A 25,865-nucleotide genomic window follows, 5' to 3' on the forward strand; every position below is an offset into this window, starting at 1 on the left:
GGAGTACCTATTCTTATCTTGAGCTGTCGTTCGGGCTTGTGAGGTATGATAAAATGGAGCACGTTATTCAGGATGTTTAAGGCAACCCCTGCAATCTCACGAACGTGGACATTTCCATTACGTTCTGGAAGCCCGCTAACCACCATGTAGGCATCGCCAATAGTCTCCACCTGTGTAAAGAGTTAACACTTATACATGGTAATGAACATCATTCGAACTTTTACTTACTTAAACGTTAAAGATTAACTACAATGACTTTAAAGTAGCAAATCTTTAAAAAAATGTATTAAGACGTTTTAAATATATGTGAGTCTTTACTTTTCATTAACTTTTGACATTTCTCCAAACTCAGATTGCCTGGAGATTAAATATGTCGCTGTAATTCTTAATTATAAGATGTTCACACATTGGTCTTTGATATATTGGCTTCTTTTATGATAAACCTAAAGATTCCTTACCTTGTAGACGTCAAAAGGACTAATTGACTCGTCAAATAAGGTATACAATGCATTCAAAAGATTCACAATCTGAAACCACAATATCAAATTAATGAAACATCATATCATAAACATACACTGGGTTTATTGTCGTAACTTTATTTAATAGTATATAAATCATTTTAATAACATAACAATAATTGCTAGGAAATGATAAACTGCAATTAATATGCAACTATGACGCTAATTACTTCACCTCCATTGGTGTGCTTTCATTGGCAAGATTGGTAAATTGCACAATGTCTGACAGATAAATTGTCACGGAATCAAATCCTTCCGCCAGAAAAGATCTTCCAAATTTTAAATCTTCTGCGACCTTTCTGAAAGTACAATTGTTTGAATAATAAAAAAAAACTATTGTATGGAAATAGTCCATATAAACGACCGCTTCAGAGTCTTTGACGATTTTTTATTTGACGACTCTAGGCGTCCATATCCCACTTGTTGTTTTCCTAGCCAAGAATGACAGATCCCAGCGCTTAGTATATTGAGCTGAAAGATAATGGGCACCTGCTAGATGGTCCGAATATCCAAATGTTAAAAAAGCTCCCTATACGCGCATTATTGTGGCTAGTATGGAAACTGCCTGAAGTATTCGGGTAACGTTTCCTTGAACAACTGTAAGCACCTAATAACAAGTTAAATATAATGGGCACCTGCGAGATGGCTCCAAAATGGCGATGCCATTGAAAGAAGTCGATCTGAATTAGACTGATTATTTGTGTTTCATTTAATACTTAAGTAAAATAAGAAAAGGGTAGCTGTGGCTAGTACGGAAACTGCCTTTGGAATATCGAATCGAAAATATTTGGATATTTGGAATATCCAAATGTTAAAAAAGTTCCCTATACGCGCATTTTTGTGGCTAGTATGGAAACTGCCTTTGGAATATCGAATCGAAACCTTTTGGTTGAACACCACTGTCTGGATCCACTTCAGATGATAACACACAACGTTCGTGTTTGGGAATAGATTGGACACATGGTTCAAGAAGACCAAGACACCAGAAAAGGAACACCAAACACATCAAAAAAGAGTAAACACGTAGTTTAGCTACTGCCTTGACTTCTAAAACGTCCACTACTTACGGTGGCAACATCCTGTATAGAAGGGCATCTGTTTTTTGTTTTTCCTCCTGGAGTTGTTCCGTCCTCTCGGTCACAATGTCTTCTAGGTTCGTCGTGTACTTCTCCATCATCGCCATCATGTTGTCTACCATACTGGCTTTTCTGGGGATAAAGCACCCAAATAGAATTATAAAACTATATAACAGTTAGACGATATTAAGAAAAATGTTATTGAATAAGCGAGTCCTTTTCTTAACCAATATAATTCGACTTGATTTGCTACTTAGAATTTAACCTTCATTTTGATTGGCCGCCGTATTTGGAGCAAAACCTTAAGCAAGCAGCATTCATGCATCTAGCGTGTGTTTTTTGTAATATTGGTGCCTATGTATGTTGCACTGCACTGTATTAAATCGTACTAAATTCGATTGAATGTAATTCGTGACAAGAATTAAACAAATATACTCGTGAATGCTTGAATTGACTGCAGTATACTCGTGAATGCTTGAATTGACTGCAGTATACTCGTGAATGCTTGAATTGACTGCAGTATACTCGTGAATGCTTGAATTGACTGCAGTATACTCGTGAATGCTTGAATTGACTGCAGTATACGGAACGTTTTGGAATTAAAATGTTTGGAAATAGTGTATTTGAATAACAGATCAGAGGTTGCCGTTTTTTTCCAGTTTGTTGTTATACTGGAAATTAGTTTTAAATATAAATTATAAACACATTCCATCAAGAAAATAATTCGCTCATGTATATATTTTAAACCAAACAAAACACTTTTAAAATCGTTAATGTATTATTTTGATTTTAAAGCCTTAGATAATCACACATGAATAAATAGCTTCGGAATGAAGGTAAACCAAATGTTGTACAAGTGAACGTTTTTTGAAAGGGCAGAAACTATCACGAACAGGAAAAGAACACTTCCAGTATGGTAACGCTTACCTGGATTCTGAGCTTAAAAAGCCCGCTTAACGATGAACTCTTCACGATTAAGCGTAGTACTTAAATTAGTTACATGCCATTGAGCTGTTTCTTTGGCTCAAAATGCAATAAGATATCAATAACTTTAAGTCCTTAATCTCATAACAACATGATAATGTTATATCGGTATTGACTAAGTTTATTGAAACAAAGACGATGACGCCTATGCCAGAATTCAAATGGAGCACCCCGTTACATTCTAAATTCAAAGTTGTTCATCAAACGCGTGATTGCATGTGTTTCGGTTTTCACAATTTCAAGAAGGCATTTAGTATATTTGGTGACCTTATACAAGACATTGTTTTATTACATCAGCAAGTATGTGTAACATACTTGTATGGATTTATTCTGTTTAGAGTTCGAATCAGAGTTTTCAGGGGTGGTCTCGCATCTTCATTCTCTTCCCAGCATCTTCGAATGACTGGCTTCATGTTTGGAACCAAATATTCAGAATCCACCCCATTGTCGAATATCTCAGGTCGAAAGACTAATGCAGTAGAAACCGGTTTGGCAACCTTGGTTATTATTTCTGAAAATATTATTTTGCTGTGTTCTTACAAGAATTAAACAAATCAACGTAATAATGCATGTTAGTAACATGTCACCGCGAATGATCTTATGATTAATTATTAAGGTTAAATAATATCGGGAATAATGCTAGGGTGCAATTCAATATGTGCACATAATAAAATACCTTTAGGAGTATAGTTCGCAGTTTCAGTACTGTACGGCTCATTTCTGCAAACAAGTTCTTTCATGATAATGCCTAGTGCATACACATCGCCATGTACAGAGCCGTTGACTACTTCTTTTCTTAATATTTTTCGCAGATATTCTGGTGGCGTCCAAAATAGTCCTAAAGTTTGAGCAAAGGAAAAAGAAATATCAATATGTGCGTATTTGATAAAAAAGCAATGTGAATACTGACTTTAGTTAATATCGCTTCCATACATTTTTTCATCTATCTTACTTTGACCTTTAACAAAGGTCTGTTTGTCAATTATCGTATAAATAAAACGATAAAATGAATATTTATGAAACATTAAAATGTTAAATGACTATAATATGTTTATTGCTACAATGTTCAAAAAAGTCACACAGTTCAAACTCGCTATGTCGATGTCGGATATCTCGATTTTCCGGTTATGTCGATTTTTTCTCCGGTCCCGAATTTATTCCTTCTTATTCTATATAAAATAAACCTGTTTACTCTTTTTTCTATCTCGATTTGTTCGCTATGTCGACCTCCTATTTCAATCCCTGTGTTCGAATTTCACACATTTTCCTTGTTTCTTATGTCGAACTGTAGATCGACTTGTAGGTGCGAAAATATTCATGATGGTTTGCGGCATGTCGCTTAATAACCGTGCGTGTCAAAATAACAAACTGTCATGATTGGTGGTTTATTGGTACGTATGAATAATTAAAGTTGTTTGTTTTTGTGTTTGATCAAAGAGACATTTATTGCTCAAGCTATTCATTGAACCGCACAAGGACGCCAATGACATCATTGGAAAATTTGACAACATTGAAAGTTACGTGACGAAGAAATTTCTCTATTCTGCATATAGAAACAAACAGGCATAACGTCTATTTTAAGTCGTTGTCGTATGTGCTTTACCGTTTTTTTTACACTGCACAAGTGTATGTTATTGTGGTTTTATATCTATTTTGGGTAATCCATAAACGTGAATTAAATAAATGTGACTCAAATAATTCATTTTTTCACTTTATTTAATAAAACGTTTTCTATTTTCACGACGGTAACAAGACCGTTCAAATGAAGAAGTCGAACGCCGGAAAAATTCAAACTCAAATGTGTTGGGATTGGTGATAATTTTTTTTAATTCGTTTGTGTCGAATGTTCGTTATCTCAACTTTTTTTCTCTAGGTCCCGACAAAGTCGACATCACGAGTTTCGACTGTACTTTATTTCCACGCACTTACTTGAATAGTAAACATCTTCTCCTAAGTATTCGACACTTTCTTCAATATGTCTCAGCTTTTGCAAATTGAAATCTGTCAGTTTGCAAACCCATCGACTATCAATCACACAGTTCGAACTTTTCAGGTTGCCATGGTACTTCATTGGACTTTTATGGATATAATCCAATCCCTGGAAATGAAAGGGATTGTGGATATAATCCAATCCCTGAGAATTAATGTAAGCTAAGAACTTATCATTTGAAAACATTAATGCAAAATTTCAATGCATGACCAATCAAAAGTAGAGTTATGTATGTGTTGCAACTGACTTACATACCTGGCAAATATCAACAGTAATTGATAGTTTGAACATGGTGTCGAGATTGATGTCTTCATTTTTAATAACATCCTGCAATAAAATGAAGCAAACTTCACGCGTTTTTACAATAAATTAGTACGGAGAAAATCAAACATGACATTGTTTTGATAAATTACACAACAATTAAAACCTAGTCATTAATTTAAAGGCTATATAGTGAAGTTCAAATACATATTAATCATTCTCCGAAAGGAGGTCACATTCGGTTCAGCTAAGTGCCGCTGTCTTTATATCTTAAAAATTGTGGTTCGTTGCAAGTAATTAATTATCATTAAACAATGTTATTTACAACCACAAAAAAAAATTGTTTAAAGTTTAGTGTCGTCGTTCAATAGTTTACATGGTATGTTCATATGAGCCGCGAAAAGCAGAAGAATGACGTATAGTAAACATAACGTCATCGAAAATATGATGTCATAGTTTTCTAAGATAACAAACAGAATGGCGACAACCGTGCTCTCTAAATTGACGACATCCATGCTATGACGTGCTTTTAAGGTCCATGGTAACTGTAAGCTAGTTTACGCTCCATTTGTATGGGGAATCATACTATGTCGTGCTTTTAAAGTCCAAAGTACTTTTAAGCTAGTTTACACTCCATTTGAATTTGGCATCCATACTATGACGTGCTTTTAAGGTCCATGGTGATTTTAAGCTAGTTTACGCTCGAGTTGTATGGGGCATCCATACTATGACATGTTTATAAGGTCCACAGTACTTTTAAGCTAGTTTACACTCCATTTGTATGGGGCATCCATACTTTGACGTGCTTCTTAATTCCATAGCATTTTAAAGCTAGTTTACACTCCATTTGTATGGGGCATCCATACTTTGACGTGCTTCTTAATTCCATAGCATTTTAAAGCTAGTTTACACTCCAATTGTATGGGGCATCCATACTATGACGTGCTTCTTAATTCCATAGCATTTTAAAGCTAGTTTACACTCCAATTGTATGGGGCATCCATACTTTGACGTGCTTCTTAATTCCATAGCATTTTTAAGCTAGTTTACACTCCATTTGTATGGGGCATCCATACTATGACGTGCTTCTTAATTCCATAGCATTTTTAAGCCAGTTTACACTCCAATTGTATGGGGCATCCATACTATGACGTGCTTCTTAATTCCATAGCATTTTTAAGCTAGTTTACACTCCAATTGTATGGGGCATCCATACTATGACGTGCTTCTTAATGCCATAGCATTTTTAAGCTAGTTTACACTCCAATTGTATGGGGCATCCATACTATGACGTGCTTCTTAATGCCATAGCATTTTAAAGCTAGTTTACACTCCATTTGTATGGGGCATCCATACTATGACGTGCTTCTTAATTCCATAGCATTTTTAAGCTAGTTTACACTCCAATTGTATGGGGCATCCATACTATGACGTGCTTCTTAATGCCATTGCATTTTAAAGCTAGTTTACACTCCAATTGTATGGGGCATCCATACTTTGACGTGCTTCTTAATTCCATAGCATATTTAAGCTAGTTTACACTCCATTTGTATGGGGCATCCATACTATGATGTGCTTTTAACTTACATGGTACTTTTGACTTAGTTAACGCTCCATTTGTGTGGGGCATCCATACTTTGACGTGCTTCTTAATTCCATAGCATTTTTAAGCTAGTTTACACTCCAATTGTATGGGGGCATCCATACTAGGACGTGCTTCTTAATTCCATAGCATTTTAAAGCTAGTTTACACTCCATTTGTATGGGGCATCCATACATCGACGTGCTTCTTAATTCCATAGCATTTTAAAGCTAGTTTACACTCCAATTGTATGGGGCATCCATACTATGACGTGCTTCTTAATTCCATAGCATTTTTAAGCTAGTTTACACTCCAATTGTATAGGCATCCATACTATGATATGCTTTTAAGGTCTACAGTACTTTTAAGCTGATTTGAGCTCCATTTGTATGGGGCATCCATACTGTGGCCTGCTTTTAAGGTTCATGGCGACTTTGAGCTAGTTTACGCTAAATTTTATGACGGCGCCCATGCTATGACGTTCTTTTAAAGTCCATAGTAACTTTAGTTAGTTTTCGGTCCATTTTTTTCCGGTGGCATCCATGCTATAGCGTGATTATAAGGTCAATGGTACATTTAAGCTTGTTTACGCATTTTTATGGCGGCATCTGTGCGATGACGAATTAACAGGTCCATATGTTTTAAAAGTTTGTTAACGCTCCATTCGTAAACATTAATATGATGCCAAAACTGTTCATTCAAAACTTTACAGTAATATCTACCCTGCTTGTCGCCGCCCATATTGTCTTAGTTTAACGAAATTCGACACACCTGCTGGTTTCAAATACTAGGTATGTTTTTACATAAAGTCATCAAATGCTATCATAAAATACATAATATAAATTATAAGCATTGTACTTGCTATTTACTGTGACGAGAATTCCATTATACAAAAAGCACATCCTTGTTAAGACAATATATATTTTCCCTCACCATTTTTATTTTCTCACCTAGTTTCAGTTTAAGGAAATATAATTCATTTGAAATTTTTGCTTCAAAAATCTTAATTATAAGGGAGATAACTCTTGTACCTCTAGTACCTTTAATTCCTTTTCGGTAATTCTTCGCTTGATTTCCTTAATTTGGCGCTCACATTCATTGTTAGAATTTAAGTCGCGGGAACGGTCGTCGATTATTTTTTCTGTTTGTAAACCGCGTTGCAGTCTTGTATATTTTCAAGTGTTGTTAATTATTCAAGTAGCTAGATATTCAATGACAAAATAATGAAACAATGTACCTGGACACTTCCTTTACTGCAGAACTCCCAAACTGAACACACTTTCTCTGGTTCCGTGCATACACCAATGAATGCCGTCACATTCGAATGTTTTAGGGAACTAAGCTGAAATATTAAATTTGTTTCAATTTGTTTACTTAATTTGATGTCACCACACGACGTCATAACGAATATAGTATTGAAATGACACGCATAATTAACTTATCAATATCACATTTTGTTTACAGATTAAGTGTTAATCATATCCGACAATATTTATGTTATATAACTCAAGAAATGTTTGATAAACCACAAAGTATTTTTAAACATTCCAGCATTTTTTTTATAGATTTAATATGGTATTGAAAAGTATCACTTTGTACATATCAAAACAACAGATGACGTTTTTGAGTTGTTTTTAATTATACATTTACAAAAAAGGAGTTACGTTAAAGAGAGTTATCATCAACTGGATAATAATAAAACAACTAAATATAAAGTGTTAAAAAAATGAGGAAGAGGATGCTTATAATGAACGTAACTACTTATTAGTAGGGCTTACATTTTTCATAAGAAGCATGAAGTTTCTGTCAATGTTGATTTTCTTTTTCCTCGATTTCTTTACTGCTACCGTTTGACCTTTGTATTCCGCTACATTTGTAAGCACGTGACCGTGTTCGTCAGACCCAATTGGTAAAGTGCGCATGTGCGACAAAATCCTGCTGTGGGTACTCACAGCGCTTTCTATACTAGAGGTGCTTCGCAAACGATGAATTCGTCGCTTTTAAATGAAAAAGACAAACATTTGTGCTTTTTGTGTTCAAGTATTTTTTTTCATAAGAACAACCACTGTAACTTGTTTAAACATTACACTGTCATGCGACTGTTTTGTAATGGTGTAATGGAGATTATATGAAGTTGCCATTGGTATTTCACGTCTATGAAAATTATATACATGTACGCTTAATACCTTATCCATCAGAAGAAAAACTCAAAGCAATGTGTCATATTTACAAAATTGTTACTGAATATTTTGAATAATCTTAAAAGACAATATAAAACAGTCAAAGGTTACCGTTAAACTTTTTGTTGGCAATAATTTTATGGAGTCATGTTTGGGGACAAAGAACAAATCACTAGGGTTAATCTTCCAGGCGGTATTCTTCAAATCCTGTTCCTTTCTCCACCATCTACAAGATAAAGTTAATTACATTTAATCGAAAAGCTCATTGCGATATTCTTTTATACCTTCAAACAAACCAATGAAATACACAGTCTAAACTAAAATCCACTAGCCATTTAACGAGTTCAAGAAGTTAAAGACCCATGTCACAATGTATCGAAGTTTGGAGATATACGGGGAGTTAAAATTCGCTATAAATCGCCTGGAACTATTACGTGTTGTATAAACAACCTTTTGTCCAAATATTTGTACGGTTGTTTCACGGATCTAACACCACTTTCTTCATCAGTATAACGAGACATCATTGACAGTACTTAATCAATTATACGAGAAAAACGAGGCTATAAGAGTTCTTTACGTGTAATATATACATGTATACAGTAGTGTTGGGAATCGGTTGCAATTTTACTATCGATGATCGGTTCCACTCAAGTAACCGATTATCGATAGTACAATCGGTTTTTAAAATACTAGATAGTACCTGAGATGTAGTTTTATCCATGTACAGTATTAAACTCTTAATCATTATATGGATATAGCTTATGTCTATGATTGAAGTTATTAAGTGTTGTTGTATAACAAATAGTTCATTTTCTTGCTCATTGTGGCTTTCATCACCCATTTTGTTAAAGATAACATCTGAACACTTACTATTTTTTTTTCTATAATCGATTATAACTAAATACTATCGATTGTCGCCGATTTCAGGCCCAACCAATCGATTTTCGATTATAATCGATCATCGGAACATCACTAGTATACAGGCAAACAAAGAGTTTTTACGTTTGAGGGCAAGAGTTTTTTACGATATGGTATGATAAATTTCGACATCAAAACGATATTAGTTAATCTTAGTACTACATTCTGCAAGTTGTGTACGACATTTAAACATTTGAATGAAACGTTGGTCACACGATAAATATTGACAATGTCGCATCGACAAGCATTTATCTGTAAACTTTCTGCATAAAATGAATGCTTGACAACGATGTAGTTCCTCGCATACGGGTAATGGCACTTGATGATTATTCCAAATTGTATTGCTTGTATATATTTAAGCAAATCGCGCAATGTCGTACAGCTGATAAAATATCGACGAGTATTTGTCATTTAGTCCACTTTATCGCAGGGAGTCGTGTGTTGCATATTTTCCTTCGTATTTTGTCGGCATTACTTGTTTTTTTTTTGACAAAGCGCTACTTCACGACAATAGGCGACAAAACACACGGCAGGTGTACGACAATGTATGTGAGGGATACGGAATTTATGCAAGAAGATTTTGGTATTTTTTGAGAGAAATCACAAAAATGATATGCCTTTATACGACGTTTTAGCGTCATCTCTTTGACAGCCCCTCGACAAATAAGGAATTTTAAACTCGCTGTGACAAATTGTTTCCTTGCTTTCTGACTTTTATGTCCTTACGTCCGTTTGGTATCAATATTTATATATATTAAAAAGAAATGTGGCAATTAAAATAAAACATATTAAAATCACAGTTGCTAATAACCTTGTGGAAACGCTTAAGTTAAGTATTATGTGTTACGTCTTGTTTGTTTATAGTATATTATTTGCCTTATCGTTTATTTTACGATTATGTTAATAAGTTACACTTACCTGTATACTATAAACATGATAAGCACAGTTACTAGGGCTATACAGGCGGTTATTATAATAGTTACTTCGTTGGAATCTGGAAAAGAAAACGTGTTAGGTTATAACTAAAAAAAACTGCCCGGATGTCCTCCAAGATTCTCTCACTGTATTTAAGATTGAGAATGCTACTTGATGCTGATAGTTTGCTCAAGTCTGAGGAAGGCACATAATTTACTGTTGCTATACTTTGAATTCAGTCTAATACCTGCAATAAGAGAGAGATAAATCATAAATATCTTTAAATATTTTCTGCTGGACTAAAGCCTTTCTGAATTCCAACCTGACGCAACATGGTTCCCTTGAAAGATTAAATGTGCCTACCTTAAAGTTTGCTAAAAACATGAAACATGACATACCTTTTTCTTGTTCAAATTAACAGGCTTTCAACTGAATGCTAATGAAAAGTATTGTGCCTCATACTTGAAAGGCTAAAAATTGCATTTTCTTCCAATCGAAAATTACTAGTATTGTATAATATTTAGTTTCCATATTTGAATGCATTTCGAAAGACCATAATAAGAGATCCCATCATGCATGCTTTCTGCTGATCGTAAAAGACTTTGTTTTTTAGTATGTCGGATTATATTAAGCGAGATCAAGCTACATGGCCTAACGAGACAGGAAGGCAAAACCATCAAGTTAACCAGGGAATGCAGTTGCAACGACAAAACACTCACTTTGTTCCGGTAGTGTGGGCGGCGGAGGAGAAGAAGGGCAAAGATCTCCGAAGAATCCACATTTTGGTGTATCGGGTGGAAAATAGCGGTTTGACGAATTTCTTCCATTGCCCCACCGAATGGTTTTAAAGTCTGACTTCTGTGACCAAAAAATACTTCCACAATTAAATCAATGAATATTGTCATACATCAATTGAATGTGTGTGTGTGTGTTTTTTTAAGAAACAACTCAGGATAAAATGTGATCAAATCAATGGGGGCATGTATTTTTTTCTGTAAAGTATGCACTCATCCTTGAAATAAATTGACGATAAATACAAAATATGTAATGATAAAGAAATTAAACATGTGATCAGTATTTGTAAATTTGATGGCAAAGTTTGACACTATTGTGTTAATAAATTACGTCATTTTCTCACCGTATCTAAGCTTCCGTCCTCTTTGAATCTAAATATGATATAAGCAACATTATCAAACGTTCCGGTTTTATCCATGTCCAGAACAAAGAACGCCGGCATCCTGTCAAATGATGACGTGCTCATAATCACATCACCAGTTAGACCTAAATTGTGTTAAAAAAAACAAGTTAACATGTATCGTAATGCTGTTCTATGTAATATTCTTTGAAATATATACTTGCAAAACCTTGCTGTCATACTGTAAGTTTTGTCAAATATGAAATCAAAATGCCATGAAATCGTCTCATGTAAAGCTTAATCGATGATGATGAGGCATGCCTAAACTATAATTATATCGAAAAGATTTGATCCTCTTCGATTACGCTTTAAACATTTACCTTTAAATTGGATCTGTGTAGCATTGTTCGTTACAACCCAAGCCAAATCTCTTCCGGTTTTTGTCTTGTTTTCCCTCAGTGATACGTTAAGAAGCGTAGCATAAAGTCTTATTGAGTCAAACAAGTAACCAGAGTATTCATCTGGCTGAAAATATAGCATATGATAATTATCAAAATTACTTTGCAAAAAAAGTCCAATTCAATTGATAAAGTTGTATCCAATAACTTTTAACAACATCTCGTTTTCCACAAAGTATTATTTTATTTTCAGGACATTATGTCTGCGAGTATTGCATGTTTTATGCCCCATGTTTTTTGTTATGTTGCAATTCTTCAGCTACTACTTTTATACTCACAATCGTAGTTGGTTCCGGGATGTCACTGCGGAGCCTGTACAAATTATTGTAAGAGTTGAGAGCATAGTCTTGCCAATCTGCGGCTGGCTTAACGTGTTGGCCGAGCGTAATCTGTCAATAGATAATCAAATAGCATTTGGTCGAAGTACACAAAACAAGCAACAATATAAAAAGGATCGGTTTGATTGTTTGTTGGCAATATGGAAAGAGCAAAACGTTCAAGGTTTTCCTAGCACTAACTTGTCTAAGTTGTATCGAATGATTCCGAGGACTAGACAATTATTATCATGAGACGCACGTGATTTTATATACATGTTTAAAGCAGAGTAGTCTAACCCTGTACGTACAATGAGAACATTTTCGAACGCTTGTCTCGCTATGTCATCATACGTGTCATTCTTTCTCCACCATCTGTCTGAGAAAAATGACTTGTACATTGATCCCGTAGCTACCTATAAGAGATATTTAAAAATGAAGTTAGTCGTTCTAGAAATGAAAACAACCATGAAACCATATTGTAATATTAACAAAACACTCCATTGAAACAGTACTGGCATTTCATTTATACTATGTAGTACAACAAAACAATGTAAACTACATGGACAAACCCAATAGACAAAAATGTAAAATATAAATTCTGTTTATAGGTACTAGGTAAAACAAATCGATTTACTGATATCATTTTATTTATTCTGTTCTAGATTGACAGAGGAGACGAACATGTTTACTTTGATAACTGGTTATGTAACTTTACCTTGGTATAAGTGTACAAAAACTGATACTCTCCATTTGTCATATTCATATTATGTGCTGTTATCATCAAACGTCGAAGCGTTGAAGCATGTACAAACAGGAAGACGACTGAAAAGAAGAAGGATGATTCATTAATAAGTGATAAATTTCAATATAAACTATGTTTTATCGTAATTGATAGAGATTTATCAGTGAAAAAATGATAGTTCACTGTTTCTAACAATTGATATGTTTCACTGTTTTGAAAATTAAGCACTCTTTCTCTTCCAGATCAATCGTCAACGCGAACACGGCCGGGGCACAATTTCAACGACGTCATGACGTCATGTTTGTGTTCAATTTGGCGTGCTATTTTGAAAAACTATTGATATTTTTCACTGTTTTGAAATTTTAGCACTCTTTCTCTTCCAGATCAAACGTCAACGCACACAGGTCACAATTTCAACGACGTCATGACGTAATGTTCGTGTTCATTCTTTTTTTTTTAAAACTTCAATTAACCGTCATTTGATTTTATTTTATCATATAATACACATAGAACGTGTTTGTTTCAAAGTTATATAACAAGATATATATATTACCGAGAAAGAACTAAAAGCTATATTTCACGAGTGGTAAAATATATCTCGGTCTTACACTGAAGCAAACTATTATCCCCTTTATATTTACCAAACTCTTCACCGGTATACTTATAAAAATCGATGGTTGGACTTGTGCAATAATTTCTTGCGGAAGTTCACTTTTCTGATTCAGAGTTTAATTGTGGGTGATCGTAATTAGCAATAGTATTTGCCTTAGTCGAATACAAAATTAAAAGGATTAAATTTTGAATGACTAACGGACAAGCAATCACAATAACACCCAAATTAAAATATCATATAATGTAGAAAAGGAACCTATAACCAACTTCGTCCTTCATGCATTATGGACTTGAGCATCTCGCCATCATCATGGTCCTCCAGGCTGTACGTGCGGGCCACGCTCCATCCAGCGTTTCGGTAGGAGTTGATACCGTTTTCCACTATATCTGCACCTGCTTTATACTCATCTTCACTCTGTCTGATTATCACAAAGCGTTTCCATCCGGTGCTTGTTATAAATGTGTTCACAAGTCCCTCTGAAATGAATTGAAAAACGAAATGGTTCTTATGCTTGTATGTACTATTTCATAAATTGAAATAACTTAGGTATGTACATTTGTTTTAACCCCTAACTTGGACGTTTACTAAATTATTTATTCCTTATAGTAAGCTTTGCATGCCTTTAAAGCTTCTATTCATGCGCATAACGTAGGATTATTTATCTTCCAGATTTCACAAGAAATATAATTCTACGATCTGAGTTATTTGAATCATTATAAGAGTACTTGGTTTAGAACATGGACACAAAGTACAAATCCATTTTAACAACATATGAAAAAAACAGCTACTTACTTAATGAGGACAGAGGTGTCATAGTCCGTACATAGGTAGAAAGCACGTCTTTTTTCTCTATGGTTTGCTGTAAGGACACCCAGTTTATGACTGGAATATTGTAGTATGCCATCAACTCACCCACCGGCTGGACAACTGAGAAATAAAATCCCGTTGGATAGTTTACTTTTATGGTGTCATTTTAACACATTTTGAGGAAATTAAATAATCATTAATGGAGGGAACTCTTTCTCATTGCCGAATGTTCAATTGTCCACCCTTCTTTGTTTTGGCGCCTTCTCACTTGTTCTTTAGTTTTAATCCGGTTCGGACGTGTGTTTGCGGAATGTTGACATAATTCTAATTTGTTTTTGTTTCGTTATTCAAGTTCAAAGTTATTGAACAGAGGCCTCCGGCCAATACACAGGCACAATTACATACAAATAAAACAAAACATGATAGTGAGTGACACAGACGTGTACGAAAAGTCGATATAATGATCAGTAAAATATTTTCTAATGTATAATCCCATAAAGCAGTTTCTTTATTCAAAGTTATATCATAGAAAAATAACTTAATTGCGTAACCTAAATCATTTGCGCTATACAGTATATAAAAGAATCCAACACTCGGAGTATGGACAGATGTGTTGTTTAATCCAAAACATTCACCAGTTTCGATAAGTCGACCGTGTAAAGATAATCTAAAAGTGTTCATCTTGTTATTGTTTGTATCAGCAAGCCACAATAAACTATAATCAACATGTTGTAAAAAGTAAACTTATGATTTATAAAATGTATTGTTGACATTAGCGTTGCAATTTAACGTTAAAAAGGTTTTTGTGGTAATCCCTGGTTATTGTGTCACGGTCGGGTGAGAAAGAATTACTGCAAGGTTTTATTTAATGAAATTAAGTATCTTATAACAATTCTGGAAAGAAATAATGAACTATAAGTGTAAAAATAAGTAACGAATTGTGTGATTTATGTCATTATCGGGGATATGTACGCAGAAGGGCTTGTTCGCATGGAGTCCTTCTGACACCACACACTTACCAGCCCAATAGCGTTCATACACCGATAATGACATCGATCAAGGAATTCATCCCCTCAATGATGACTAAATGTATACACCGGGAAACGTCTTACGTCAACAAAAACAACGTCATTCTGAGCATTGTGATGGACGTTTAATACCCATAACTCTGAGCCGTACAACGCTATAGGCATACTTTTTGCATCAAATATTTAAAAAAGGGTATAATAAAGTAATTACATTTCTTTTAAACATTGCTTCAACGACTAAGCCTAATTTCTACACAACGAACACTTATTCGAAATCCAGTGGCGTTTTTCGTTAAACCTAAAATAGTTAATTGAACTTTATTCAATTTTTAAACATACCCAATGTCTCATATTTGATCATCCAAAAGTATATGAAGATACTATTGTAGTAGTATTTGTGTTCCGGTGCATGTTTTATTTGTTTTTGGACTAGGGCACTTGTGGCCTAGTTCATAGCCATAACCGCGATGTCTGCATTTTCAAGCCGCATCTGGGGGTTCACTGACGTAATGTATTCATACGCTGTATTTTGATTGGATAACCGTTAGCGAAATTGAATAATCAAAGTAGTACCGGAACTGATTACAATGAAAACATCGAATAAAAATAGTTCTCCTAAAAATTCAAGCTAACTGTATGTTCTTTTAATGAAGCACAAGAAATTCATACGTAGCGAGTGAGTTAATCGGGTTAACTACATGAATATTCTTGCATACAGTCAGATCATATGCAATAAGAATATGAACATATTGGAAAAGTACGCAGCGAAATTTTTCTGTTCAATGCTCTGTATTGATAAACTGGTACCCTCTTTATCTTTTATCCGAAAAGAAACTAGTATCAGCTAACCGCGGTGCCCGTCACGCATTCGAAATGTCTTGTGAATTCATACGTAAAGCGAATAAAGCGTGCGGTCTTAGAAGAAAACAACCAGGAAATTTGGTTTAAAAAAAGTATTGTTATCCTTTCCATCATTGTTGGTATTCCGAAGTCGGTCCCTGTTATTTTTTTTCGACATAATTTGCATGTTTCCGTGATATTTTCTTTTTGATACAAAGTTTTTTTAACTTATCATCGCATGGCACTTAGCACATTTTTAAATACAACACGATTTTTGGTATTTATTGATCAAATACTATTAATGTTTACTAAAACCCATATGGCCCGTACCTGTATAACTTTATAGTTTTTAGGAAAAGTAAATCAGGGTACCAGTCTACTTATTGACCTCGAAATTTACTCTGATCAGAGCGGCCGAATGATTCAGACAAACATGTATGTTATGCTACTTCCGGATGCTGATGATGTGAATTTCATAGTGTTTTATTGAGGAAATTTATCAATAAAGCCGCCATTGAATGATTACCACCATCAAACGGATTTATTTTCATCTTACCGAGGGTAGCATTTTTAATTTGACACGTAAAATTTCAAGCAATACTAGTTCGTTTGAAAAAATCATGTGATTTCAATTTTGCAAAATGGAGATAAAAATAGCAAATATGCCAATACTTATCTATGAAGTTTCATTCTGAACGAAGCCAAATATATGAATATGTGCACAGCATTTGTGAATAAGATGATTGTTTACCTATGTGCATAGAATGTCTTGGAGCCACTCTCAGTGTAAGTACATGACATTGTGATAAACCATCGCCATTGATAAAACAATTTTGCATGCTCAATTTTGATTTCCTCTCTTACCCCAGGGGCAGGTTGCGTTGTTTTGACATAAAAGTTTTGATAAAGTTATGGCTTCTTAAACAGAGTCATGTCAGCAAGTATATGGAAATTCAGAATAAAAAACAACAACAACAAGGGCAAATAACTCATATAGAAATTACACAATTCAAAATATAAATAAACAGGCATCATCGCAGTATGTTGGTTCATATTTATTTCAAGTTTCAAGAATTTCTACCAACTAGTTACTGAGAAATGGCTGTAAATGAGAGTTTTTTTAAAAAAAGGGCAATAACTCCAAGTACAATTGACCAATCCAAAGAAAAATGAAAAGGCATCATCCCAGTATAGTAATTTGTATTTATTTTTTAAGTTTCATGAAATTCTGCCAGCTAGTGATTGAGAAATGGCTGTGAATGTGCATTTTTCAAAAAATCAAGGGCAATAACTCCAAGGACGACCAATCGATTTTTGTTTAGGACGGGCATCATTCCACTATAGTGGTTCATATTTATTTTAAGTTTCATGAAATTATACCGGCTAATTACTGAGAAAACGCAGGTGACGGACGGACGGACGGACGGAAGGAAGGACGGACGGACGGACGGAAGGAAAGACGGACGGAAGGACGGACGGACAACGTCATTTCAATATCCCCCTCCCTATTTCATAGGCGGGGGATAACAAAACGGACAGGGGCGTGGTGTGTCAAAACAACACAACCTGCCCCTGTGAAATGCACCAGTCAAAAATAAATATCAACATCAAAGTTATGGAAGCTAGAACTAGTGGCCTCGCAATGCCTGGTGATTGCGGTGGTTTTGTCTTCCCTCAAAATATATCAGGGAATTGCTCTTATCTTAGATCCCTTGGGTGCGGGAGGGTGGGGGGGTTATTTACGGGATTTTACCACCAGTTCGTTCTCGCAGGGCAGGGATTTTACTGGGGATTGGCTGGACCGAAAGTCAAAGTACCTGCTATTCCCTGGGGGGGGGGGGGGGGGGCGTGGTTCGTGGTTACAATTGACTGGTGCATACTTTACAAGTTCTTTTTCTGAAGACTCTTTGTGCTCACTTTTTGTTTTCTAGCCAAGAATGAATATCAAAAATCAGTCAAAGATACTGTATTGTGATGCATTGTTGTTGATAGATCAATATAAATTTGTGAAATATTTGAGGGAAAGGTACTTGGTTAAATAATTTACAAGTGTAACTTTTGAGCTTTATTTAACAATGTAGTGCCGAATATTGTGGAGATATAATTGAATTTTTATTAATTAATCAGTTGACTTGTGGCGTTTAGGAAACAGAATTAAAATCAAAATATTCAATAAAGGTCCCTTATCACCCAATGTTGAGGAATAGTAAAGTAATGAAGATTTAACCTCACAACAGTCTTTCTCAAATGCTGTCCAGGCTTTTTATGCTTAAGAATAACTAACCTCGCGATGTCAGACCAGAACTCATCTTGGCATGAGATTGGATCACTATGGATCATTATGCACCAGTCAATTGTAACCACGGCTCCCACATCCTGGGGTATACCGGGTATAGCCGGCGAAATGGGCCATGTTTTTACCTTTCAGATGGCCCCGCAGTGCCAGGTCTTCCCGGAAAATACAGTATGGATGGGGCTTAACATAATGTCCCTTGGATGCTGGGCATTTGGTGGGGACTTTACCATCATATTATCTCTGCAGGGCGGGTATTTTAGCTGGGGTTGGCTGGACCGAAAGTAAAAGTCCCCGCTATTCCGGGACCGGGGGGGGGGCATGGTTACAATTGACTGATGCATTAGCTTGTGTATTCAGATAAAGTTAAGAATATATATTTATTTATATCAGTTATACTTTGCAATCTAAATCAAAGATTTGAAAAATGTATCCTGTATCAATAAATGCAAGTATACATAAATGACTGTGCAAATCTTTATGTATCATCCAAATATGAGTACCTTGCAGGGTGAATGTTATTTGTAAAAATTATAGTAAGTGAGCTTTCAAGATTACCTTTCCAATCGCATACACAATGCAGTTTGAAACCTGGATAATTAAAACAAATCTTCGTTGTAGACCATTACTATTAAATATTTGATTAGTCACAGACATTATAAGGTACAATTTAAAGGCGCTGTACTCAGTTAATGACGAAAAAGCAAACATTTAAAGAAAATTTTAGAAAATTGACATAAACTTGGTATCAATGTGAACAATTAATGCATTGAAACTTACTAACTGATGATCCCCATAGTTTACAAATGATTTATAAATCGCAGTTATTTCGTGTTTTTCCATTAAAAAAAGATTACTAGGTATGTCTACCGAGTAAAATTCATTCCTTATGCGTGATCTGGTGTTGATGTTATTACATGATATTAGCGAGTTAGGTATACATCCGGAAAATTCCACCCAGTAAAAGTTAGTCTTCATAGCATAGTGGATAAGACACTTCATTGCATTTTTTTTTGGTATTTTATTTACAATAACGATATCAAAGAGTAACTTTTTTGGTGCCAATCTGATGTACAGTCCCTTTCATAAACAACAAGTGAAGCCAATGCTGTATTAATTTGAGACAAAAAAAAGAGAAGACAGCACAAAGTTTAAAAAGTGTGACCAATGTGAGAATACCTTACATAATTTATAAATTTTCATGCGATTCAGACAATTTTAATGCTAGAATTCACAAAAAATCATTCCCTTAAATTATTCCTGTCATAGTTTAAAGCTGCACTCTCAGAGACTTACCGTTTTTACAACTTATTTTTTGTCTTGGAAAGAGCAATTTTTTGCGTAAACATCTTCAAACCAATGATATCAGATTGCTGACAAACAATCAGCTCGAAGTTTGTCATATTTCCGTTCGAAAATTAATGTTTTATGGCTTAAACCGTTACTAACAGTTTAAGAATAATGCTTAAAACATCAATTCTTTAACTTAAATATACAAATCTGCCATCTAAATTTTGGTCAGCAGTCTTATATAACTGGTTTCCATGGATTTTCGCAAAAATTGGCTCGTTCCAAGACAAAAAATAAAAAAGTTGTCAAAATGAGAGTGCAGCTTTAAACTCATAATAAAATTTCAATGCACTACATTTGACATAATTTTAAACAGATGAAAAAAATGTTATTTTTAAAACGCACAATATATCCTTTATGTGACCTTACATTATAATGAATTTATTCAGATCATTGATCAGTGACTTTTCTTGCACTTAAATGTGAACAAGAAAGCTTGGGATTGAACACTAAATGAAACAAGAATGAAATGAAATGAATCCCAAAATATCATCAAAATTATACACACAAATGTTTTTTGATATACAAAAAAATGAAACTTTTTAGACTTTCAAAAATTTAACATTTACTATATACGGTTATATAAAATGATGAATACATTTGTAGGATTTGATATCCTACTAGATGTAACTCGGCTTCGTTCATTTTTCTAAACTTTCTCTCAGTGATGAGGAATAAATTTTATTCACTGCAGTTGTTTTCTAAGTTTATGAAAATAACAACAATTGAAACAACTCATTAACTGCTGTTGATCAGTGCAGATTGTGGGAGGTCATGATTGATTTCAATGAACCACCAATAAGCCCTGCCAAAATTGAATAGTGATTGGTCAGTCAGGTGCTTTTGGTAGGCATAATTAGCATAAATGTTTATTTTAACCATCATTTATGAATGTTTACAAAATCATTGAATATTGAAATAACAAGCGAAATGTTAGTTTGAATGATGAAAGCCATGAAATATGTGAAGTATTCAAAAAGAGACCATTTTTCAGCTTGTGTAAATAATGAGAAAATTGTTAAGTAATTTTTTTTATTGTTTATCAGGAAATGTTTAAATCTCATGTTTAGGCCTATAGTGATCATACTTGATTGCTATGTTATTGGCACTTATTGCAATATGTTTTATTCATTGCAATATTTATGTAAAACATTAATTATTATGTTGACTTAAGTTTGTAGATAAGAACTAATGGTATAGGTGATGTGAGAATGATCTCGTAAGTCTTTAAAAACCCTTTTGGTATTATGAGTTTTTTGCTCCAGTCTTGTCCAGTTTAGCTTTTGAAGATTTTTAAAGTAAATGCAAAACAAGTCCAGCACGCTGTCTAGAAAGACTATGTCAAACCCTGTCCAGATATAATTTCTTGTCTTTTCAAATTACCAACTTGGCAATGGTTTTATCATAACATAGGATATTGGTTTTAATGCACATGTTAGTGTTTTTGTATGTGGAATGAAATATCATAAGTGACACTTAATTGAACATAATTTATAGTTCTCATTGATATCACACATAGCCCCAAGTACATGTTGATCTAAGATTTAAGGCTTGGATGGAGTCAGGGCAAGAAAAATGCATATTAATACATTGTACTTTCCAATGCAAGAACTGTTTGTTTATTAAAGTAAATAAAGCAATCCCCACACCAAGGAACTGCAGTATTGCTTAACCAGCTTAATTGACATTATGAGTTGGAGTTCAAATTGTTGCAATTAAAGGCACATCTAGTTTGTAGAATTATTCAAACTCTGATTAAGCAACCTCAATATAGCTATATGAACTACTTTTGCGAAATAAAAGCTTTTTTAGATTTACAAGGACGGGTGAAAAGTATTTGCCAAATTTACTGCAACACCTGATACCTGTTGCCTAGGAATCCAACAAATTCTTGGCACTCCAAATGTTACAGTACTATTCAATTTGGAGTGCCTGAAAAGAAAGCTTCTTGATTCTACATTCAACATCTTCTTTCTGTATTACATATTGGACCAGGAGAATCATGAACCTACAACCTTTTGCATCTATTGAGATAGGGAGCTATCAGGACAGTGACAGATAACAATACAAGAATGGCCAACTGCTGCAATTATTGAGTTATCTAATGCATATAAATTAAGATGGAGAAAATAATTCTTAATTTTTCCAAACTACTTCCTTAAGCATCTTCTATGTAGTTGTCTTTTACAATGATTGTTCAAAGTTGCAATGGCCCTGTGGGTTAAAGATGCTCTGTCCATGGGGTAACAGCTAGGTTTTGTTGTTCCTGCGTTTTGATCCAGGAGGTTGTATTTAACTCAAGTAGATTTTTGAAGATTCGGATTTCACAAGGCACAAGCCGAGTAAAATCAAATTTACAAAAAACTACCAGAATGAAATATGACATTTCGCCATATCCGGATCAAAACGCAGTACTAATAACCCTTTTATTATATACATTACTGATTAGATCACTTAGAAGCCATATCTTTGCATAATAAATTTTCATTTTAAGGATGGACTCATTGGTTTAATGACGTCAATTTAATATTGCGCAACATACTTGTTATGACGTGACGTCACAAGAGTGGTATATCGCCGTATTGCACTGGAGCGGAATATGGGTTAAAGAATTTTGTGATATGTATTGCATGTGGATTGATGATGGGTATATAATAAAGAATAAAATTATGTTATTCCATTCTCACTAAAAGTGTGATTAACTGCTGACACCATGTTATGAAATTTGATGGTCAAAGTATTTAAAAGACATTTCAATATTTCATACTTTAAAAACGATATTCATCTCATCTCAGTCTACTCAACTTGCTTTGTTATGTACAAAAGCCTGCAGCAGTAATATGAATAGCATTAGACAGAAGGCAGTGCCTAATATTTATCAACAGCACTAAGTTATCATGGTAACATGTTATATGAATTGAATACCAAGCACAAATTAAGAGGGAGAAAATTATTCTTCTCTTTTTAAATAAAAACTACTTCCTAATAGCATTGTGTATGTAGTCAGACATAGGTGTACAATGTAGATGTCTTTTACAAATATTGTTCAAAGTATGGCCCTGTGGTTTAAAGCTCCCCTGAAAAAGAGGTGACAGGTTTTCTATATAGTATATAACTACATCATTGAAAATCTTCTCTGAAACTGCAAATAACAGACCTTTGATATAAAAGGATTTGATCAAATTAAAGAAGTATGTGTGCCCCCCCCCCCCCCTACCCCCCTCACTTTACACACACTTAACTAGATTTTTCAAAATTCCTTTGCAGCTTGCAAGCAGATTTAGTCTAAAGTTTAAGCTAGCCCATTAAACAGTGACCCCTTGTGATGTGAGCCGATTTTTTCAATGCTTAGAATATGGTTGTCAACATTCCCCTGAATGAAGCCCTAGTCCATCAGTGCTTTCAGCACTTTGATTTGATGTTGAGAGCAACACCGTCAGTATATTTCGTTATATTTACAAGTAAAGACATACATATTAGCCTAAATAAGTGCTCATGATAGCAAAAACTGTCTTCAATAATTATAGTATTGTTGTTTTCAATTCAATTCAGTTCAATTTAATTCAATTCCTTTGATAAAATGATTTCAAGTATAGCCAATTTTATATGTTGTGTGTATATGCTGCATAAAACTCATCACAAGCATGGTGTATTCGATATGGTTCCCGATTGAAGACCTATACGCCGGTTTGAATCCTGCTACTAGAAACCAATTTATTTTCTTATATTGATTCTTATTTTCGTTTGTTTCATTAGATTTATAATTGTATACATTTCATGTTTTAACTTATCACCTCGAAATGTTTTTCAAAATGTTCATAAGTTTAATGTTCGAAAACATAAAAAACCCAGGTTAGAAGCCTTTGACAATTGTGTCAAGTAAAGTGATAAAATAAGACGCATTTAGTTTTTACTCATTTTGAAGGCTCCCAATGCGACACCATTGTAAGGGCAATAGAGTTTGAATTAGTGAGGGTAATTGCTCATATAATGTTTCATCAGAATAAAAACCCTAAAGCTGTTTCAATGTACTGGTCTTATTGCAGTATTTCTATTAAGTGTGTCTTTTCTCTTGTGTAAGTTCTTAAGTTCTCTGTTAAACTCTTAATGAACTCTAAACAGCCGTATTTTAAACTAAGCATCGAAATGAAAAACAGGATTTCAGGGAATATATGAAAAAAATCTCTGGATGAAATTAACAGAAATATGTTTCGTCTTTGGAATATATTTCACCTTGTGAAAAACAATTGTAAATATTTCACTCGTGGCTACGCCTCTTGATGGTGTTTATATTACGGTCTTACACCAAAGCGAACAATCATCCTCTATATATTTACACCTCAACTTCCTTTCCTTAAATGAACTGCCTTTCGGCAACGCAACATCTTCGGATATGTTCGGATCGCAATTTATCGCATAACAATATACATGAAAATTATTGATCTTGTTATTGTTTGTATTGTGTCAGCAGGTCCCGTAAAATATAAATCAACATTTTAGAAAGTGCTATGTTATTATATTTTAAACATTTTGTTGCCAAAAGTGTTTCAATTTTACGTTTAAAAGTGATTCCAAGTGGTTGATCTTTTCCCGCGTTATTGTGACGTCATTTGAAAAAAATGTTTCCGGTAACAGTCGGGTCGTCCTCGTTACAGAACGGGTAAGAAAGGAATACTGAAAGGTAATCCGAAATGAAATTAAGTATTTTTTTAAAGTTTCTTGAATAAAATAATGAACTATTGGTGTAAATATAAGAAATGAATTGCGGGGTTGATGTCATTATCTGGGATATGAATGCAATTGGGCTGGTCAAAGTACGCAAGGAGTCCTTCGGACTCCACACACTTAGACCAGCCCAATTGCGTTCATACCCCGATAATGACATCAACCCCGCAATTCATTCCTTAAATATTTACACCCCAACTTACATTCCTTCAATGAACTTCAATGACATCTTCAATTGCGTTTATCAATCGATGAACGCAACATCTTCGGACATGTTCGGATCGTAATTCATTGCATAACAATATACATGAACACTATTAATCTTGTTATTGTATGTATTGTGTCAGCAGGACCCGTAAAATATAAATCAACATTTTTAAAAGTGTTAATTTATTACATTTTAAATGTATTGTTGCCAGAAGTGTTTCAATTTTACGTTTTAAAGTGATTTCAAGTGGTTGATCTTTTCCCGCGTTATTGTGACGTTGTTTGAAAAATGTTTCCGGTTACAGTCGGGTCGTTCTATTAACAGAATGGGTAAGAACGGATTACTGAAAGGTTTTCTTAAATGAAATATTTTTTTAACAATTCTTTAGTGAAATAATGAACTATTGGTGTAAATATAAGGAATGAATCGCGGGGTTGATGTAATTATCGGGGATATGAACGCAATTGGGTTGGTCAAAGTACGCGTGGATACCTTCGGACTCCACACACATTGACCAACCCAATTACGTTCATAACCCGATAATGACATCAGCCATTCATTCCTTAATTGTTATCAATTCTGCGAAGACCGTCTCCGTGGCCTAGTGGTTAAGCGTCCGCCTACGGAGCGGGAGGTCGTGGGTTCGATCCCTCAGGCCGCGTCATACCAAAAGACGTTAAAAATTGGTACAAGAAGCTCCCTTGCCTGGCGCTTGGCATTTAAAGGGTAGTGCTTGGAAAAGTGGTGTACTCAGTACTGGTTTAACCCAGGAAAGTTGTACCCCGTGTATCGGTGCTTTACACCGAGCACGTAAAAGAACCAAGGGGTCTCTTCGAAAAAGAGCTAGGGTATCGCACCCGGACTTCCTTGTATCCCACCACTGTCTCTTCAGCGTGCTGTCCCTTCAGCAAAAACAAAGGACCCC

General features: G+C 34.6%; 1 protein-coding gene across 2 annotated transcripts in view; it reads right to left on the reverse strand.

Moving 5' to 3' along the window:
- Positions 1-25,865, reverse strand: part of LOC128232184 (atrial natriuretic peptide receptor 1-like) — a 32,556-nt gene that overhangs the window by 5,635 nt on the left and 1,056 nt on the right. The window contains exons 3-22 of one of the 2 annotated variants that reach the window (XM_052945593.1): positions 14,482-14,616; positions 13,956-14,165; positions 13,050-13,156; positions 12,643-12,747; positions 12,296-12,406; positions 11,940-12,084; positions 11,563-11,705; positions 11,144-11,282; positions 10,428-10,503; positions 8,703-8,817; positions 8,190-8,408; positions 7,649-7,753; positions 4,824-4,895; positions 4,508-4,676; positions 3,255-3,416; positions 2,894-3,089; positions 1,586-1,726; positions 694-817; positions 459-527; positions 8-170 (exon numbers count right to left, since the gene is read on the reverse strand). In XM_052945593.1, coding sequence (XP_052801553.1) covers positions 8-170; positions 459-527; positions 694-817; positions 1,586-1,726; positions 2,894-3,089; positions 3,255-3,416; positions 4,508-4,676; positions 4,824-4,895; positions 7,649-7,753; positions 8,190-8,408; positions 8,703-8,817; positions 10,428-10,503; positions 11,144-11,282; positions 11,563-11,705; positions 11,940-12,084; positions 12,296-12,406; positions 12,643-12,747; positions 13,050-13,156; positions 13,956-14,165; positions 14,482-14,616 — 2,706 coding nt within the window. Of the gene's footprint in view, positions 1-7; positions 171-458; positions 528-693; positions 818-1,585; positions 1,727-2,893; positions 3,090-3,254; positions 3,417-4,507; positions 4,713-4,823; positions 4,896-7,648; positions 7,754-8,189; positions 8,409-8,702; positions 8,818-10,427; positions 10,504-11,143; positions 11,283-11,562; positions 11,706-11,939; positions 12,085-12,295; positions 12,407-12,642; positions 12,748-13,049; positions 13,157-13,955; positions 14,166-14,481; positions 14,617-25,865 lie in introns of both variants that reach the window. The other variant, XM_052945592.1, reaches the window with a different exon arrangement.

Source organism: Mya arenaria, chromosome 4 (assembly GCF_026914265.1).
Source record: "Mya arenaria isolate MELC-2E11 chromosome 4, ASM2691426v1".
Classification (NCBI taxonomy): Eukaryota; Metazoa; Mollusca; class Bivalvia; order Myida; family Myidae; genus Mya; species Mya arenaria.